General features: G+C 44.1%; 3 protein-coding genes across 10 annotated transcripts in view; 1 reads left to right on the top strand and 2 right to left on the bottom strand.

Moving 5' to 3' along the window:
* CEP89 (centrosomal protein 89) overlaps positions 1-5,580 on the bottom strand; it is a gene marked incomplete at its 3' end in the record, with an annotated part of 75,264 nt that extends 69,684 nt beyond the window's left edge. For all 5 annotated transcript variants that reach the window (XM_082437568.1, XM_082437567.1, XM_082437570.1 and 2 more), the window contains exons 1-2: positions 5,440-5,580; positions 2,112-2,218 (exon numbers count right to left, since the gene is read on the bottom strand). In XM_082437568.1, coding sequence (XP_082293694.1) covers positions 2,112-2,218; positions 5,440-5,478 — 146 coding nt within the window. In that variant the 5' untranslated portion in view covers positions 5,479-5,580. The remainder of the gene's footprint in view (positions 1-2,111; positions 2,219-5,439) is intronic.
* Positions 5,581-5,778: 198 nt separating this feature from the next.
* FAAP24 (FA core complex associated protein 24) lies at positions 5,779-8,486 on the top strand. 3 transcript variants are annotated; one of them, XM_082437586.1, is made up of 5 exons: positions 5,779-5,872; positions 6,161-6,279; positions 6,393-6,532; positions 6,705-6,857; positions 7,602-8,486. In XM_082437586.1, exons 2-5 carry the CDS (start codon positions 6,174-6,176, stop codon positions 7,848-7,850), a joined length of 648 nt encoding a protein of 215 aa, XP_082293712.1. In that variant the 5' UTR covers positions 5,779-5,872; positions 6,161-6,173; the 3' UTR covers positions 7,851-8,486. The 3 variants fall into 3 exon arrangements, with proteins under 3 accessions (XP_082293712.1, XP_082293711.1, XP_082293713.1); XM_082437585.1 differs by having other exon boundaries at positions 5,822-5,972; XM_082437587.1 differs by lacking the exons at positions 5,779-5,872; positions 6,161-6,279 and having other exon boundaries at positions 6,399-6,532; positions 6,710-6,857.
* A 313-nt stretch (positions 8,487-8,799) lies between these two features.
* Positions 8,800-20,315, bottom strand: part of RHPN2 (rhophilin Rho GTPase binding protein 2) — a 59,239-nt gene continuing 47,723 nt past the window's right edge. For both annotated transcript variants that reach the window (XM_082437573.1, XM_082437574.1), the window contains 4 exons: positions 16,859-16,935; positions 16,354-16,500; positions 15,888-16,043; positions 8,800-10,481 (listed from right to left, as the gene is read on the bottom strand). In XM_082437573.1, coding sequence (XP_082293699.1) covers positions 10,215-10,481; positions 15,888-16,043; positions 16,354-16,500; positions 16,859-16,935 — 647 coding nt within the window. In that variant the 3' untranslated portion in view covers positions 8,800-10,214. The remainder of the gene's footprint in view (positions 10,482-15,887; positions 16,044-16,353; positions 16,501-16,858; positions 16,936-20,315) is intronic.

Raw genomic sequence — 20,315 nt, 5'->3', positions numbered from 1 at the left:
AAACAGTTATAAAGCCACAGACACAGACACACACACACAACTGATCAAACCAAGTATTGGTGAGCACATGGAGAAAATGGAACTCATACCCTGCTGGTGGGAACATATATGGAATAACAACTTTGGAAATAGTTTGGCAGTTTCTTAATAGGTTAAATATATCCCTAGTATATGACCCACCTATTCCACTCCTAAATATTTACCCAAGAGAAATGAAACCACAGGTCCAAAGATTTGTGCACAAATATTCATAGCAGCTTTATTTCTAGTAGCCAAGAAACTAGAAACCGCCCAAATATCCATCAACAGGTGAATGGACAAACAGTGGCATATTCATATAATGGAATACCACTCAGCAATTAAGAGGATGAATTACTGATTTTCACAACAATATGGATGAATCTCAAAATAATTATGCTGAGTGAAAGAACCCAGCATAAGTATTTTGTATAATTCCATTTATATAAAAGTCTAAAAAATGGAGGCTAATCTTATAGTGATAGAAAGCAGATCGATGGCTGCCTGGCATGGGGATGAGGGTGGGCTGGGCCGAGGTGTGGGAAGTGAGAGGGGGAAGGAGGGAGGAATTACAAAGGGGCATGAGGAAACTTGAGGGGATGATAGATACATTTATTATCTTGATTATGGTGATGGTCTCACAGGTATAAACATATGTCATAACATCAAATTATTCATTTAAATATGTACAGTTTATTGTACATCCATTATATAATAAAACTGCTTTAGAAAAGATAAAAGACTATCTAAAGCAAAAATAAGAACACCATATTGTGGGGTTTATAACATATAGAATTAAAACGTATGACGACAGTAGCAAAGAATGGGAAGGAGGAAACAGAAGTGATTGCTGGAAGATTCTTACACTATTACGCTAGACGCGAAGTGGAATAATGTCAGAGGTTAATTTGAATGTTAGTTTTTAGAGTAAAATAACCTAGAAATGGGCCAAATTTGCCAAAACCATGTTGATTATTTGGGGCTAATAAAGATTATAATCCAGAAATATATTTCTGGAAAACACAGGAGACTACAAAGATTTTCTAACGAGTCTACAGCATGCTTGCCGCGAAACGACGTGGTCTTTTGTTTGTTTTTCTGCTTTATAATGGAATGTGAAGCTTACTCTCTCACTACTGCTGCTACATAAACATTTCAGTTCTAATGACACAACTTAAAGGTTGTTCACACAAACACTGAAGAGCCAGACAGACCTACAAGTCCATCGCAGCGATGCCACCACCCACCAGCCGTGAGACTCTGGGCCAATGACTAACACTTGAGCTCAAAACAGAGATGCCAACAGGACCTCTCTCACAGGATCGCTGAGAGGATGAAATGAAACAGTGCTTCTTAAGCACTGACCAGAGTCCTTGGCACAGAGGAAACACTAATAAATGGCTATTCTTGTTATCAAGATTGTACCGAAGGAAAAAACAAACACTAAAAATATTTCAAAGTGTTTATTATCAGGAGGCATACAATATTCCAGTTTCAAAGAACACTAAAAGAAGGTACCACCCTTGAGTGAAATTATTTCTCATTGTTAACAGTTAAGCCATGTATCTATGTATTTTATGGATTAAAAAGAAAGTCTAAAATTCTCCTGCGCCTAAAATTTTGGAGGGCATAGGCAGGGGTCTTAGGTATAAAAGAAGTCAGCTCTCTGGTGTGTTAGGAGCACTGAAGGATAGGGGAATCTCGGGTCCTGGCAAGCGAGCTCACTTCTCCTTCCTTCCTGCAAAGCAGTTCTTCTGAAAGGCAGACTTGTGTTTAAAAAGAAAATCATGTGCACATTTCAAATTCCTTTTAACATACTATCAATCTAAATATTTGCACTTCAATGTTTTATATTTTGAAAAATTGCATTCAATTATGACATGTGAGAACTCCACAGACCTGAAAGGCACAGACCATTATCCCACGGAGAAACCATATTAAGTGCTTCGTTATGGAACCGTGATACATATTTCAAAGGACATGATTCTAATCACCCTCCTTGTGATTTTTCTTACCCATCTGAACAGTCCCGGGACCCAGCACTTGGTGGCTGAGCTCAGGGTGACCTCAGTGCCTGCTCACCTGAGACTCACCTTGGTCTCTCCGGAGAGGGGTTGGGGCTGCGTGGAGGAGGTGTGCGGGGCACAGCTGGCTTCGGTGCGATGCTGGCTGCAGGGAGAAGGCCATGGATGATGCGTTTCTGCACAAATGAAACCCAGCAGAGGTCAATGGGATCATCTCTGGGGACTGCGACCACACCTCCCTGGGCCTGGGAGGGAACACCTGCACTGGTCACCCAGGGATCTAGTCACACCAGGAGGCCCGCTCCTCCCCCTGCCATCCTCAAGCCCCATCTGGCCAGGCACACGTGCCCATGCAGGGAGCACCGTATAGCTGCCCTCGGTGGGGACCCTCTGGTCCTTCCTTCCTCAGAACAGCTTCCCTGACCATCCCGCAGAGCCACTCTCCAGCACCCCCAACTGGTCTCACAGCACTGCCCCTGATGACCCTACTTACTCACTTGCCGCCCCCCCGGCCGGATGGAAGCTTCCTAAGAGCATGCAACCTTCTTGTCTTTATCAGCCCTGGAACTCTGGCACTTAGCACATTGTCTAACACCTGGTAGGGGCTTAATAAGGATTTTAGGTAGCTTATCTCAAAGATGCAGGGTAACAAAAACTAGTTCTTACACACAATGAAAGTCGGAGAACCCTGCTTTAGGCAACTAGGAGGCCCTGAGAAGTTTCTGAGTGTAGCCCAATCTTCATTTTCTGTGCACCAGCCATTCATTTGTATCTACTAGAGGCAAAACACCATGACAGCGTTTCATGACAATGAAGAAACCTTGTCCTCATCTTTAAGGAGGGACAGTAAAGAGGAGAAACACCCAGATATTTATAATACAACACAGAATCATGGAAAGCGCCAAGGGAGAGGTAAAGACAAAGTGCTGAGGTGACGCAGGGAGGGAAGGGCTCCTTCAGATCTAGGGGCCAGCAAGGGGACCGCTGATGTCCTGTTGGAGAAAATCTCAGAGCATTTAGACTGGGTCTTCAAAGATGGCCACTGCTCTCACATTTGGGAAATGCGATAGAAAGGCATTCCAGGAGGAGGGAGCAACAGGAACAAAGGAATGAAGCAAGACATTAGTGGCAGTGTTCTAGAAATAAGCATCCCAGTTCGCTGGAATACAGAGGCATCTGAGTTGGAGAGACTAGAAAAATGAGCTGGAGTCAGAGTGGGGACTGTTTCCATTCACGAGTTTTGATACCAGACTAAGGAGATCTTGTGACCTAGTGAGAAGCACCCACTGAAAGTGGCCCCGGGGAAGACTAATCAGGCTGGGGTGGGCAAAAGGTACCGGGGCGGAAAGGAAGGTGCAACCAAGGGGAAGAGCCAGGGGTCTGAGCATCCTTCAGGAGTGAGGGATGAGCAGACCTTCCAAATGTCTTCTGCAGCCCTCCCACCCCCACCCCAGTCCCACGTGCATTGCCAACCCCAAGGGCAGGTATTCCAGAGCAGCCACTGCTGTATCCCACCATTCTCCAGGATATACACTTGTCTGCCACCTCCCCCATCCCCCACTGCCTGGCAGATGCTCAAGGACAAGAAAGGCTTTTCTTCACCTTTGAATCCCCAGGGGCTGGCATCCAGAAGGTCCTTCAAAAAGGCCTCGTGAGTTTTGTTTGTTTGTTTGTTTGTTTATTTATTTATTTATTTGATGGAGTGAATCTCCCATAGTATGCTGAACATTTCTCCCCTGTACCACGATAATCATTTCCTAACTATGGTTCTCCTGCCTCTAGTCTCTAATAAAACACAGGATGATCCTATCTCAACCCAGCATGAAAACTCTCGGGTTGACAGAGAAGTGTCCTCTCCTGGCACAGAAGGCTGCTAAGGCTGCTATCAGTTGGTTCCTATCAATGGCCCCAGATTCTTTTCTGGAGTGCCCTCCTCATCCCTACACATGCTGTAGCACTCAGAATTGCCTTCCTGTTCCCACATAGCAAACGACTCTTTGTCAGACTTTTGTACATGCTGTTTTCTCCACCTGGAATTCTATTTCCTTACTCCTCCCAAGGCCCAGGTCAACTCTCTGGGCCGACTTTGCTGCCCCTTCCCTGGTACATGCCTCTTCAGCACTTTTTCCCTCACCATTTTGTGTTGAATGACTTATAGGTTTGTCTACCCTTTAGCCTTTGGGGCCATAGGCTGTCAATCAATTGTGGGTATCTGGCACACACACAGTAGGAACTCAGTAACGCAATAAAAACCTCAATAAAGATGCTGAGTTAGCAAAATTGCAATGGAAAAATATGCTTCAACTATGCCTTCCTTGCTTCTCAACATCCACCTGTCTAAAATGACTTCAGCAGGTCATAGGGCTGAGAACAGGAAGCCAAGTCAGACGTGCTTTCTGATCCCAATCCGAAACGGAGTTCAGGAGTACCCTTGTCAAAATGTTTTCTCTGCATTTAAAGTATTACGTTTATGGAGAACTGGATGTAAGTAGGTCTGGGGTTTCACCAGGCAAGTATGGAAAAGGGAGACAGGAGCAACGCCATTGGGGTGGGGGGCAGTGATTACAAAGAAGTATCACGGAATCAGGAATTAGGGCTGGGAAAGAGAGCAATGAGGGCATTGGTAGGACCAACAGACGGGGAGAGGGGAGGATGTCAAAGAATTGTCGGTATCAGGGTACTAAAGGAACTGAGTAGCTTCCTAGTAGGAGGAGGGGTCAGAGAATGAGCCTGGAAGTGTGCGCCCGCAGTGACAGAGTGGCCATGGTAAGGTCTGGAGGGAAGCATTCCAGGCAGAAGAAAGAGCAAAGACAAAGGCCTGAAGAAACCTAAAGGTGGGAAGAGCTGGAGCGTCTGTGCGTGTGACTTGTGGGCAGTGGGCACGATCAGAATTGCATTTTAAAATAATCCCTTTGGCTGCTTTGTGGAGAACGGACCTAGGGGAAGGGCAGGAACGGAGACCGAGAAATAGGGAGGAGCTGCTGCAGCAGTTCAGGTAGATGATGGAGGCCGGAGTGGGAGCGGGGACGGCTGCCAGATGCATTTGGTGGGTGGAATCTATGGAACTTGCTGGTGGGGTGTACATGGTGCGTGGCGGAGGAAAGAAAAGAATGACTTCCCACAGAGGAATATTCAGTAGTGGAGCAAGTTTGTGCCGGCAGGAGTAAACTCCCCGACACCGAAGCGAAAGTTACAGGTGAGACAGGGCGAGTCCTATCGACTGAGGCCGACACTGGGATAGAGGATCCGTGTTCCAAACACGAAAATTCAGGGCTTCTCGAAAGAAAAACCAATTCCTCTTGTTCCGCTACCTTGCCTCCATCCCAAATCCCAACCCCTTCCCACTTAACTTCCGGCCCCACGGGCCAGAGCGCAGGCCGGGCGCAGATATACTTACAAACTGCCTCTTGCCGCCTCTCCGGAACCCCAGGAGCATCCTTGCTGCGGGGGTTGGCCAGACCGGCACTACACTGACAAGCAGGTCTCAGAACCGAGTACCACTCCCTAAAGTGGACCGCCTCCAGCTGGCCTAGCCCCAGACGCCTTTTGTACGCACCGGACTTCGCAACAACCACGTCTGCCATTGGCTCTGCTTTTCCCAAGACCAATCAGAGCGAAGGTTACTTCACACCCGTCGCTCATGGCAACCAGCCGGTACCTCTCAAATCCTCTCCAGGGCTGAAATTGTACGCTCTGTCCATTCTCTTATTGGCCAGTCACGTGTCGATCTCTGAGGCCATAGCCTATCCGGCGCCAGGGGAGGCAGAGGGCGGGCAGGATGAAGGACTTGGAGAGCGCGCAGGAGAGAATCCGGAAGTGGAGCGCCGCAGGTAATGTCGCGGGAGACCCAGAACTGGGTCCTGGCCGGCTCGGCCCCCGCCCTGGACTGGATGGAGGAGCCACGGCGTGAGAATGTCAGGGGCCAGGCAGGTGACGCAAATGAGGGACGCGGCTTCTAGGACAGGAATCTCCTGGTTCTTAGACTTTGGCTAATAATCAAGCCTCTTAAAGAACACTCTGCAGACGGGCTCCTGCCAAAGAGGCCCGGGCTGGGAGTGGAATGCGGGGCCGTGTGCCGCAGAGCCTGCTCAAGTGCCGTCTTGTATTCCCCTCATTAGATCCAGGCCGCCGATGGAAGGGAACACCCCTGATGGCACAGGCCCCATGCACGTGCCGTTTGGGCACATTGTGGCCAATGAGAAATGGCGCGGGTCGCAGCTGGCACAGGGAATGCAAGGTCGGTGGGCTCCCTCTACTAAAGCCCTCTCTCACCTCACCCCACTTTTTAAAAACGTTCCACCTATTTTCATCCAAAGCTCACGGAACTTATTTTCTTGTCTGTATTTTCAGGAAAAATTAAACTCGTTTTTGAGGATGGCCTGACACCGGTAGATTTTTACTTGTCTAGCAGATCCTGCATTCTTTATGTCACCGAAGCTGATTTGGTGGCAGGAAATGGCTACAGAAAGAGACTTGTTCGGGTTAGAAATGTAAGTACTGAATTAAAGAAACAAATTGAAAATTGACTTCTATCCCCCTCTGTCTATCCCTTGTAATAATTTATATAAAACCATTGGCCATTCCAAGCACCCTTGGATAGCTTCTTAATCTTGAATGGAATTTTGTTACAAAATAGTTTCCTGTCTTTTTTTTTCTTTGAAGTCCAGTAAACTTCAAGGGATTGTAGTAGTTGAAAAAACGCAGATGAGTGAACAGTACTTTCCAGCCGTACAGAAATTTACTGTGCTGGATCTTGGGATGGTGTTGCTTCCAGTGGCCAGCCAGACGGAAGCGTCCTGTCTCATTATCCAGTTGGTAAGTACTGATTCCTACTCCTCCACAATAGTCCTGTGTTAGGACTCTTGACTGACCTTCCTGGACCTGTTACTCTGACAACTGCCCTTATTATAGGTACAATCCATCAGGTCAATCTCTATCAGTGACTGGGTTGGTTTCTAAAACCTTTTTGAGGAATTTAAGTTCAGAAGCTGCCTCTGCAGCTAGCCGAGCTTGCCCCCCTTTCTAGGCAAGCATGTAACAAAGCAAACAAGTTGGAGACCTGATTTTAGCCTCCCAGGCTGTGATGACTCCATGATGCACTATTCTGCACTTAGGCTGGTGACACTGTCAACAGCTTCTTCGCCTCATCCACACGTATCTTTTTTTTCTTTGTTTTTTCGGCCGGGCCACGCGGCATGTGGGATCTTTGTTCCCCGACCAGGGATCGAACCTGCACCCCCTACATTGGAAGGGCAGAGTCTTAACCACTGGACTGCCAGGGAAGTCCCGCCATGTATCTTTTGTTAAGCATCAGCACTTCTGTCTGCAAGTTCATGTGTTGTTTTTTTTTCACCTAGTGGTTTTCCATATAGTTCATCTTTTAATAACTGTACTGATGCCTGAAAAATTATATTCGTGGTATATATGAGAATATTTGCAGTGGTGAATCAAGCTGAACCAAATGGAAAAACTAAAACTAAATTTCCACAAAACAAAACTTTAAGAAACCTCCAGTCTTCTAGAGGGCACTCATGTGCTTTTCCTTTCATCTCGGTTCAGGTTCAAGAGCAAACCAAAGAGCCCAGTAAGAACCCTTTTCTCAGGAAGAAACGGGCTCTGATCTCTGAGCCAGCCCTCCTTCGAACTGTGCAACAGATCCCAGGAGTCGGGAAAGTTAAAGCTCCTCTCCTGCTTCAGAGGTTTCCAAGTATCCAGCAACTAAGTAATGCTTCCATCCAAGAACTGGAGCCGGTGGTTGGACAGTCAGTGGCCCAGCACATTCATGCGTTCTTCACCCAGTCCAGGTGATGGCTCTTCCCACGGCATCTCCTTTACACCACGAACCACAGGATCTTGTTTTCTTTCACATTAAGAAACAATATTTCCTCTCACAGAAACTAGGGGAGGATGAAGTGAGGCCTGAATGGCACCTGCCAGTTGTCCTGCCCTGCTTTCTGGGCTCAGGCATTTACTTCAGTTAGTGTGCCCCAGATGGCACTGCCTGCATCCTGCTAGCATGAAGAGGGCTGGTGGACACCTTCCTAAGGGAGTCGGTTTAAACAGGGACTCTCTCAAGATTCAGCAAAAAGCCAGCTTGGGCAGATTTTAATGTGTGACGTTGACCTGTATCTATCATGGAAGGTGGTGGATGTGACCGTCTAAAGGAAACAAACCTACAATGAATGAAGCACTGTGTACCATAAGCCCCTTGTTCCTTCTGGCAGAGCCACAGTTCTTCAGGTCTGGTCTTAATACACCTGTGCTTTGAGGGTGGCTGCCAGTGTAAACAAACAATTGTACTGCCTTTTTTCTTCCTTCCTTTCTCCCTCCATCCCTCCCTTCCGGGTAGCTGCACAGTTTGTTTGTAATCACTGAGCATGACTTCTGAACACAGAAAGCCTGGAGTCCAGAGTTCCCATTTTAAAATAAAAAGCCAATGCGTGCGAGGGAGGGAAAGAATGTGTTTGTAAATATATAGCCCAACAATGGGAAGAGACACGGGAAAATGGCAGGGGCAGCTGCATCCAGAGAGGAGAGCCTGGGGATCAAAATGCACAACTGCTCATTCAAAAAATAAATACAATTAAAGAGGCTATATGTTTTCAGGGATACTAAGATAACTTGAAAGCTAAGTCCTGTTTTATGAAATGTTAGTAATTTTTAAAAATCAAATACAATAAAAACATTTTGTGCATTAGGGTAAAAATGATTTGAAAGAGGAGGGAATTAAAGAGAAATCAAAGTGGAAACCATTAACTCAGGCAAATGAATGCGTTTATGTAAATATTTATACAAAAATAGCCCTAAGGGCAATGGATACACTTTCCCAAATATGGTTGCTTCCCTTTTGATATTACACACTAGAAAATATTTACGTTTGTTAATTCTCAAAATTACATGTCAATGATATATTTTTAAAAGCTATATAACTTGTACTATGCCAACAGTGAATCTAATTAGAGTCACAGTGTCATCCAACGTATAGCAAGAGAAATCAGCTGGTAAGAATGTCATTTTAAAAAGTCAAATAGAGCTCTAAACTTGAATCATTTACATCCTGACCTTATACAATGTTTTTAACCCTTCTTAAAGACTCTTAAAATATACAACTATGTACTTTCTACTTTAAACAAAATGAAAAGTGTTTTGAGTATCAAACAGTATATTATCTACCTTGTAGACAGCATCTTCATCTAACACTGCCACTGTGTTAGCGACTTTTAAATGACATAAAATAGAAGAAAAGTTGCTCCTAAATGGTTTTTTAATCTAATAAGTCATGACAAATTTGGCACTAGACTTTATCTGGAAACAGCATTCATATTATTTAGAAATAATAGTAAAATCTTGTTGTTTTAGGTTAATGAATTCCCCTTAGGAAGGAGCTCTTTGGGACAGTTTTTTTTTTTTTTTTTTTAGTGTATTTATTTAAGCACATCACTTTTCTTTCTTTCTTTTTGGCTGTGTTGGGTCTTCGTTTCTGTGCAAGGGCTTTCTCCAGTTGCGGCAAGCGGGGGCCACTCTTCATCGCGGTGCGCGGGCCTCTCACTCTCCCGGCCTCTCTTGTTGGGGAGCACAGGCTCCAGACGCGCAGGCTCAGTAATTGTGGCTCACGGGCCTAGTTGCTCCGCGGCATGTGGGATCTTTCCAGACCAGGGCTCGAACCCGTGTCCCCTGCATTGGCAGGCAGATTCTCAACCATTGCGCCACCAGGGAAGCCCCTGGGACAGTTTTTAGTAACACTAATTTAAGTCTATCATTATGGTCCCTTGCCCTGACTTAATTTGGGGTCATCTGAATTCTGAGTTAAGGAATTATCTATCACCCAAGTCTGGAAACTTACAAATAGAACCAGTATAGGAAATCCTAATTTAACTCTAATAGTAAGTAACTAAGAGTCTTAATTACAGTCGTTAAAAACAGCCATATTTCCACATTATTCTATTTACAATACTTTATATAATAAATAACTTGCAGCAATATGGTGACACTCCCCTAATAAGTTTGTTTTCCACAAATTTCTAGAGGTTTCTTGTTACTGTCATTCATAAAAACATATCAATTGTAGGTTTACGCTGTGAGAAAATGGGATTCGAGAGTATTTAGAAATTTTCCGCTATGGCACAAATACGAAGGGCCAGTCAGCATGGGAAACGCTTTTGTTTCCTCACGTTAGTACAAAGAACTGTCGGAGGTGAGAAGGCTGAACGGAGAGGGGAGCTTCTTCTTGACCGGAGGCCCCGCAACCCTGACCCCAACCGATGGGAGGCACAAGGTGCTCGCCGACTTCTGTCTGTTCTTGTTGGTGCTCCAACTCAAAAAGGACAGCTTTTTCGAGATTTTCTTGTTTTTATCAGTTTTATCATCATCATCTATGGCTAAGCAGATCATGGAGTAAGTTTTCTGCATTCCCACGGAGTATGTGGCACATTTACTATGCTGCACACAGAAAAGGAAAGAGAAAGGTGTTAGAAGTCAAGATGTCAGAGGAACGATTGCGAAGAAGTTTGAGATTCAGATTCTGCTCTCATAGCATCCTCTTTAAAATTACATTGACATAATTCTGAAACTCAGTGACAAATGCTTATATAGAATTAGGTTCTTAACAACAAGGACAATTCTTAAGGAATACACTCAGTAGTAGTAATTTAGGCTAGAGACCACTACCTTTTAAGGTTATTACATTTGAAAAAGTAATACATAGTCATGGTCAATGATATGAAAATGCATGAGGTGAACAGTAGGTGTCCCTCCTACCTGGGCTTTCAGGCTCTTCCCCTGAGGTAACCACTGTCTGTTACACTTTTAGAGATAACATTCATATACAGGTATTGATATGCGTGTAAGTATACATCACCATTTGTCTTTCCTTAAGAATACACTACACACACTGGTCCGCACCCTGCTTTCTTCACTTACTGTATCCTGGATTTCAGCGCACACCAACAGATACAGATCAACTTCATTCTCTTTAAAGACAGTACAGGGTCCATGGTGATGAGGATATTAAATTTTTCCAATTTTTTAAACGTGAAATAAACATAACATCAAATTTACCATTTTAACCATTAAGTTATGTTTATTTCACCAGTTTAAAGACATGCCCTCCCAAGTGCCTGGACCCTCTCACTCCCTCTCTCCTCCAGGTATCCCCTCCTTTCTGCTCTCCTGTCTCCTAAACCTTTCCCATCTGCACACACGCTAACTGTGCTATCAACACACACACCTCTGAAAAACTTTCCTTTTACCCCTATGTCCCCCTCCCAGCTACCACCGCACTATCTCTGCTCCCTTTCACAAGTCTTCCCTTCCTCTCATTCACCTGTTTCCTGTCCTCATCCAGCACGCCACTACCCTACTACCCAGTCCCCAGATCTTCCTGGGGCGCCCCTCTGAGACTCTCAGGGCTTTATGGAGCACAGCTGGAAACCACTGCACTCATCTAAATCTTAGATTATACAGCTGAGGGCCATGAAGCCTGCTGAAGGTCAAACAGCTTGTTAACAGCAGGCAGGGCCTGATTCCAGGTCTTTGATTCCAAGCCTGGGGTTCTTTCCACGACATCAGTGGTAGTCAGAATGTGCTCCACGGAGAGGTACTAGGGATCCCCACCGTAATCCAGGGAGAGTGGGGGAGCAGGCAACCAATTCAGCCAGAGCACTGGGCTTTATTGTTCCCATGATTTGCTTTTGTTTGAAGAAGAGGCTCAGCAGTTAAAAACAGTGCTCACAGCAAAGGAAGCCATAAACAAGACGAAAAAACAACCCTCAGAATGGGAGAAAATACTTGCCAACAAAGCAACTGACAAGGGATTAATCTCCAAAAAATAGCTCATGCAGCTCAATATCAAAAAAACAACCCAATCAACAAATGGGTGGAAGACCTAAATAGACATTTCACCAAAGAAGACATACAGCTGACCAACAAACACATGAAAAGATGCTCAACATCACTAATTATTAGAGAAATGCAAATCAAAACTACAATGAGGTTATCACCTCACACCGGTCAGAATGGCCATCATCAAAAAATCTACAAACAATAAATGCTGGAGAGGGTGTGGAGAAAAGGGAACCCTCTTACACTGTTGGTGGGAATGTAAATTGATACAGCCACTATGGAGAATAGTGTGGAGGTTCCTTAAAAAACTAAAAATAGAACTACCATATGACCCAGCAATCCCACTACTGGGCATATACCCAGAGAAAACCATAATTCAAAAAGAGTCATGTACCACAGTGTTCACTGCAGCACTATTTACAATAGCCAGGACACTGAAGCACCCTAACTGTCCATCAACAGAGGAATGGATAAAGCAGATGTGGTACATACATACAATGGAATATTACTCAGCTATAAAAAGGAACGAAATTGTGCCATCTGCAGAGACGTGGATGGACCTAGAGACTGTCATACAAAGTAAAGTAAGTCAGAAAAACAAATACTGTATGATATCGCTTATATATGGAATCTAGAAAAAGGATACAGATGAACTTATCTGCAAAGCAGAAATAGAGACACAAACATAGAGAACAAACATATGGACACCAAGGGGGGAAGAGGGGGGTGGGATGAATTGGGAGATTGGGATTGTATATACAATAGTATATATACTATTAGTATATACACTACTATATATACTACATAGTATATACACTACTATGTATAAAATAGATAACTCATGAGAACCTACTGTATAGCACAAGGAACTCTACTCGATGCTTTGTGGGGATCTAAATGGAAAGGAAATCCAAAAAAGAGGGGATGTATGTATACATATAGCTGATTCACTTTGCTGTACAGCAGAAACTAACACAACATTGTAAAGTAACTATACTCCAATAAAAATTAATAGAAAAAAAATTAACAAACACACAAAAAAAAACCAATGCTCAATTATCTAAAGTCCATGCTGGGTGAAAAGAATAGCCATGTCATGGTTATTACTCTTCTAACACCTATTATGAACTGAAATGTATCCCAGCTACGCACCGTTTTCTCCATTTTTCCCGAGGCTCAGAGCAAGTCTCTGATGCCCAAGGTCACGGAACTGGTGAAAGCCAGGATTCAAATGCAGGCAGTCTGAATACAGAACCCTTGCTTTCACCCCTACATCAGATTCTTCACTGGCCTGGTTCAATCAAAAGTGTGACAGGACTAACAGATAAGCCTTTCAGTCTCTTCAGGGGCAGTCTCTCTAAAGCGGCAGGTCCTCCGGCTGTGCCTAATAGACTCCAGCCCTCAGGCCAGAGCGCAGCATTTTTATTTATCCACTTTCCGGACAAACTTCTTTTGTTTCTGGTTGAGACCCTGATCACTAGTCTAGCAATGCTATGGATTCCACCCCTAAAAGTGCCATTTTTCATGATCCCTTCTCCCAAGGTGCAATGTGAGTCCCTTGAATCCTTTATCTTCTTTTTTCTAATTGAGTTATAATTCACATACCATAAAATTCACCATTTTAATACAATCCAGTGGTTTTTAGTATATTCACAGAGTTGTGCAACCACTAATACTACCGAATTTCAGAACATTCCCACCCCCCTCCAAAAGAAACCCTGGGGACTTCCCTGGCGGTCTGGTGGTTAGAACTCCGTGCTTCCACTGCACCGGGGGTGGGGGTTCGATACCTGGTCGGGGAACTAAGAGCCTGCAAGCTGTGTGGTGCAGCCAAAAAAGAAGGAAAAAAAAAAAAAAAAGAAACCCTGTCCCACCAGCTGTTACTCCCCATTCCCCGACGCCCCAGCCCCTGGCAACCAACCACTAACCTACTTTCTGTTTCCATGGGTTTGCCTATTCTGGACATTTCTTACCAATGGAATCACACAATCATTCACTCTCCAACCCTCTCTAAGTCTGAGTTCTGTTGCCATTTCCCCATGAAAAGTGTCCTTTTGTCCTGCTGCCAAATATAACAGACACGGCTCTGCTTCCCTCATTCTCCATCTCTTAACTGTATTCAACACAAACCACCACTCTTTCCGGGCAGGATTTTCTTCTCTTGGTTTCAGAAGCTCCTCTTTATCCCACCTGTCTGCACTCCCCTTCGCACCTACTTCTCTTCTGACTGACCTCCAGACGCTGTGGTGTCTCTCAGGGCTGAGTCCTCCACCCTCAACCCCTCGAGGGTAATTTCGTTTAGTATCTTACAGCTTTAAATATCATCTCTGTGCTGATGATCCTCAAATATTTAGTTCTAGGCTGACATTTGCCTTGAACTGAAGATCTGAACACCCAGCTGCCTACTTTACCTTTACATCCGGATGCCTAATGGCACGCGAACCACACACAACACTTGTTTTTCTCTCTCCGCTGCCTCCCTCACCCTTGCCCCGTCTCCCGTCATTAAGAAAAATGACGCAGTAGTTCAAGCCAAAACCTGTGCAGTCCTCTCTCGTTCCCGCATCTTTTTTATACAAGTCATCTACAAATCCATCAGCTCTATATCCAAATTACGTCTCAGGTGCACCCACCTCTCTCCACCTCCACTGTCACCCCCTAGTGGGACGGTGCTAACGTCACTGGCCTGGGTGACTGCCACAGCCAGCTTGCTCTGCGGCCACCCGGCTGGCCTCCAGACAGCAAGACGACCTTCTAAAATAAACATCATGCCACGTCACTCCCAGTCTCAAAAGGTTTCAAACTCCCTCCACTGCCGATGAAGCCCTGCCTCCCTCCCACCGCATTTCCCGCCACTCTGGCCCGTGTCAAGATGCTCCGGCCGAAAGGCCTTCTTTTAGTTCCTCTAGCAGGTGAAGCTCATTCCTGCCACAGGGTCTGGTCTCTGCGCCTGTGGGTGCCCCTGCCCACGTGCTCTTCTTGTACCTCTTCACACGGCTGGTTCCTCCTGTCACTCAAGCCTCAGGGCAAGCCCTGCTCAGGAGCCCCTCCCAGCTTCAGTCATTCTAGCACATTACACATTTTATTTCCTTTACAGCACTTACCCAAAATCACAACCACTTATTGCTTATTTAGTGCCAGCTTTGTGGGGGCAGGGACCTTATCTGTCTAATTCCAGCTGTAGCTCCAACACCTGAGAAGGGCCTGGCACACAGTTGATGCCCAATCAATATTTGTTGAATGAATAAACACACACTGTTCTAGAGGGAAGCGTCCAAGGTACATAATTGAATGCAGCAAGCACAGAAGAGTGCGTATGCCACAATTCCTCCGACTTGGGGAAACAAAGGGATGTAACTGTGCACATGGACTTGCACAGGCTCAGACGCTTCCCAAGATCTCACAGGAAACAGCTAACACTGTCTCGGACATGCGGAGAGCATCTTCCACACATCATCTCAAGCCCTTCTGTATCAATTCAGTATTTTTTTTAACCATGAGTATGTACTACTTTTGCAATTGAAAAGAATTTAACCAGAAAAATAAATCAATTGGTTCTTTTATCCATAGCAGGGGTCCCAACCCCTGGGCTGTGGACCGGTACCAGTCCACAGCCTGTTAGGAACCAGGTCGCACCGCAGGAGGTGAGTGGCGGGAGAGCGAGCAAAGCTCCATCTGCAGCTCCCCATTGCTGGCGTTACCGCCTGAACCATCCCCCCCGCCCCACCCCGCATCCGTGGAAAAAGTGTCTTCCGCAAAACCGGTCCCTGGTGCCAAAAAGGCTGGGGACCGCTGATCTATAGGATTAGAAAAAAAAAGCTTTCCAGTGATCTCTCTGACCCAAGTTGAGCACGTCCCAGTGACGACGAGCTTAGGAGTTCAGTCATTTGTGGCACGTTACAAATGCAGGCAGGAGGCAGGGGTCCGGATAAAGACCTCTGGGGCTGGGCTCACACTGACTTCACTCCACGTCGCTATTTGCTGCCAGGGGGCATCAGCACTCACCATGGACGACGTGGCATCCAGGAGGCTCACGACCTTCATTTCAATGTCGTTCTGGCCAAAGCTCTTCAGCAGCTTTATAACCTCACTCACAGTCAGCCACTTACAATCCACGTCTTGAATGGAAACAATATAATCCCCCTCCTTGGTTCCTGCCACCTATGAAAGTATGATTTAAATAAAGGTCAATGTTCTGTTCATTCAGATCCCTAAAGCAGTTCCCAAGTTCATTAATAAAATAGTTATCTGCACAAGTTTGCTTCAAGAAGGCAAAAATTAATCCTTTTCTCTTTGGGCAAGAAAGGTATGAGAGGCCTTTCACATAAAGCAAGGCCTTTTACACAGAGGAACCCTAAATTGAATCACCCACATACATTTGTTTGGGCAGCTCTCTTTATATTTTACCAGTTTCACTGTCTGCAAAGATGCCAGTGAGTTTTGCTCCCAATTTAGAAGGGGCCACACTTACTGCAGCAGAGCAGTACGGATCCAGGAAGTGGACTTGAACTGGGGAGTTTCCTCTCAGGGTGAACCCCAAGTCTCCTTCTTCTGCAGCGAAGTGAATGCTTCGAGGAGGCGTCCATCTCTTATTAGCCGAAAACACAGATAAAGGGCCCTTTGGAATAGAGCATCATTAGCTGTAGGAGCTGAAGGCTGAATCAGGAACTTTTGAAAGCCAAAGGAAATGATGCCTTATTGTCCTTACAGATTTCATTCGGCCCTGCTCCGAGACTAATGATACCATCTGGGATAATACGTGCTACAAAGTCATACAAGAATGTTAATTGCCATTTTCTCTAAAAGATCCAATACATTTAAGATAAAATTATCTTTTTAAAATTATCTTAATTTAAATCATCTTATATAACATCTCTAATTAAAAATCAAAAACATCTAAAAGTAGCCTTTTACATACTTGCAACTTATAGAAAAGCTTTCCCCTCAAGTCATTATGAAATAAATGTTCAACATACCAGCTTCTGGAAGAAGTCTGTTACTGTCACCTTGGAGAACTGTGGCGGTATAATTTCAACCTCTCGCTCAGTTTTAGCTGGAAAAGAATATTAAAAGTAAAAGCATAAATGTTTCTGTAATTGAAAGTTATCCTTGAAAACTCAGGGCTAACTCCATTTGGGTATCTACTATGAGCTATATCCCACTCTGGGGCTGGGACAGAGTAGTGACAATAAGACAAATTCCCTGCCTTCGAGGAGCTTATTTGTATTCTAGGGGACATCCTCTGGTATTCATAAAATCCTACTGAGAAGTAACCTCCCTTTCAGGTGTGGCTGTTATGGAAATACCATGCTTTCAGCACAGTTTCGGGCGAGATGAGCTTCCTCTCTTCAGTATTGTGTGATGCGAGGATTTCACAGTGAGAAGTGGGTTTGCCAAATCTCCACTATCATATTCATGGCAGGCTCAAGCCAACCCTTCCCATGAGGCTAGTCAGTGTCTAACAAAGGATCCCAGTGCAGGCTAAGTATACATGAACAACAGTATAAAAAGAAAATATGGGGAAGAAGACTGGCACTGCCAAGAAGACTGACACACCCCTGTATTCACGGGACGGCCCTGTGGTTTCTTACAGACAAACTGCTTCACACAGCATTGGGCTCAGACAGGTTACTCATCCACTGCAAGAGTGGTGCCACCACCCCCAGACAGCCTCGCCAGGAGCTGTGCATCTCCCTCCCTCTGTGGAGGTTGTCTCTACTGTGTGGACAAGGGGGCCAGGGAAGTGGCCTGTGTCCATGAAGGAGAATCCCTGAGCACCACTCCTGTTTCCACCAACCAGCTTGGTCACCTGGAACAAAGACTTTGATCTCTCTAAGCCTCCATTGCCTCATCTTTAAGATGAGGGTGATACTAGTATCACCCTCATAGTACTGGAGAGCGAGATCTCACTTACATGTGGAATCTGAAACGGCCAAACTCTTCAAATCTATTTATGATAAAAACCCTCAATGAAGGGGGTATAGAGGGAACAAATCTCAACATAATAAAGGCCATATACGACAAGCCTTGAAAACTTTTCCTCTAAGATCAGGAACAAGACAAGGATGCCCACTCTTACCATTTTTATTCATCATAGTATTGGAAGTCCTAGTCATAGCAATTAGTCAAGAAAAAGAAGTTAAGGCATCCAAATCAATAGTAAAACTGACACAATTTACAGATGACATAATCCTACTTACAGAGAACCCTACAGACTTCACCAAAAGACTGTTAGAACTAATGAATGATTCAGTAAAGCTGCAGGATAAAAAATCAATATACAGAAATTCATGGCATTTCCATACACTAATAACAAACTATCAGAAAGAGAAATTAAGACAATCCAATTTACAATTGCATCAAAAATAATAAAACACCTAGGAATAAATTTACCCAAGGAAGTGAAAGACCTCTACACTGAAAACTATAGGACATTCATGAAGGAAATTGAAGAAGACACAAATAAATGGAAAGATAATTCCATGTTTGTGGATTGGAAAAATTAATATTGTTAAAATGGCCATAATACCCAAAGCAATCTACTGATTCAATGCAATCCCTATCAAAAATCCAATGGCATATTTCACAAAACTAGAACAAATAATTCTAAAATTTGTATGGAACCACAAAAGATCCCGAATAGCCAAAACAATCTTGAGAAAGAAGAACAAAGCTGGAGGTATCATGCTCCCTGATTTCAACTATACTATGAAGCTACAGTAATCAAAACAGTATGGAAAGGGCACAAAAACAGACACACAGATCAATGGAACAGACCTGAGAACCCAGAAATAAACCCACACATAGATGAACAATTAATTTATGACCAAGAAGCAAAGAACAGACAATGGAAAAAGGATGGTCTCTTCAATAAATGGTGCTGGGAAAACTAAACAGCCACATGCAAAACAATGAAACTAGATCACTATCTTACACCATACACAAAAATTAACTCAACATGGAGTAAAGACTTGAATGTAAGACCTAAAACCATATAATTCCTAGAAGAAAACATAGGCGGAAACCTCAGTGACATTGTTCTTACTGATATTTTTGGGGCTCTGACTCCAAAGGCAAGGGAAACAAAAGCAAAAACAAACAAATGGGACTACATCAAACTAAAAAGCTTCTGCACAGTGATGGGAGCTATCATCAGAATGAAAAGGCAATTTACTGAATGGGAGAAGACAGTTGCAAATTATACATGTGATAAGGAGTTACTATCCAAAGTATATAAAGAACACATACAACTCAACAACAAAAAAACAAACAACTCAATTAAAAAATGGGCAGAGGGTCTGAATAGGCATTTTTCCAAGAAAGACATACAGACGGCCAACAGGCACATAAAACACCACTAATTATTAGGAAAATGTAAATCAAAACTACAATGAGATATCACCTCATTGGCTATTATAATTGGCTATTATCAAAAAGACAAGAAATAACAAATGTTGGAGAGGATGTGGAAAAAAGGGAACCCTCGTACACTGTGGGTGGGACTGTAAATTGGTGCAGCCACTATGGAAAAACAGTATGGAGATTCCTCAAAAAGGTAAGCATAGTTCATATGACCCAGCTATTCCACTTCCGGGTATTTATCTGAACAACATGAAACACTAATTCTAAAAGGTATATGCACCCCTATGTTCATTGCAGCATTGTTAGCAATAGCCAAGATATGGAAACAACCTAAGTGTCCACAGATGGATGAACAGGTAAAGAAGATGTGGTATATATATACAATGGAATACTACTTAGACAAAAAAAAAAAAAAAAAAGAATGAAATCCTGTGACTTGCAACTAAATGGATGGACCTTGAGGATATTATGTTAAGTGAAATAAGTCAGATAGAGGAAAAAAAAACACCATATGATTGGAATCTAAAAAAATCCCCAAAAACAAATGAACAAACAAAACAAAAACAAACTCATAGATACAGAGAACAGATCTGTGGTTACCAGAGGGGTTTGCGGGGGAGGGATGGGCAAAATGGGTGAGGAGGGTCAACTCTACGGTGATGGATGGTTACTAGACTTGTGGTGGTGATCACTCTGTAGTGTATACAGATGTTGAATTATAATGCTGTACACCTGAAACTCATACAATAAAAAATAATAAATAAATAAATAAAGTCAAACTCATAGAAGCAGAGAGCAGAATGGCGGGTGCCGGGGGCAGTGGGGGGTGGGTGCTGTGAGGAAATGTTGGTGAAAGGGTACAGAGTTTCAGTTATGCAGGATGAGTACGTTCTAGAGGTCTAACACAGTACGGTGACTATAACAACACTATATTGTATACTTGAGGGTAGATCTTAAGTGTTCTCACCACACACACACTCACACACAGACACGATGAACTAGATTTTGAAGAAATTTTCACTACCAAAGTAAAAACTTTTCCCTGCATCCCCTGGATCCACTGTATCAGTG

Source organism: Balaenoptera physalus, assembly GCF_965194825.1.
Source record: "Balaenoptera physalus genome assembly, chromosome: 19".
Lineage (NCBI taxonomy): Eukaryota > Metazoa > Chordata > Mammalia > Artiodactyla > Balaenopteridae > Balaenoptera > Balaenoptera physalus.
The sequence above is the reverse complement of the archived record's forward strand: the minus strand, read 5'-3'. Positions and strand labels throughout refer to the sequence as shown.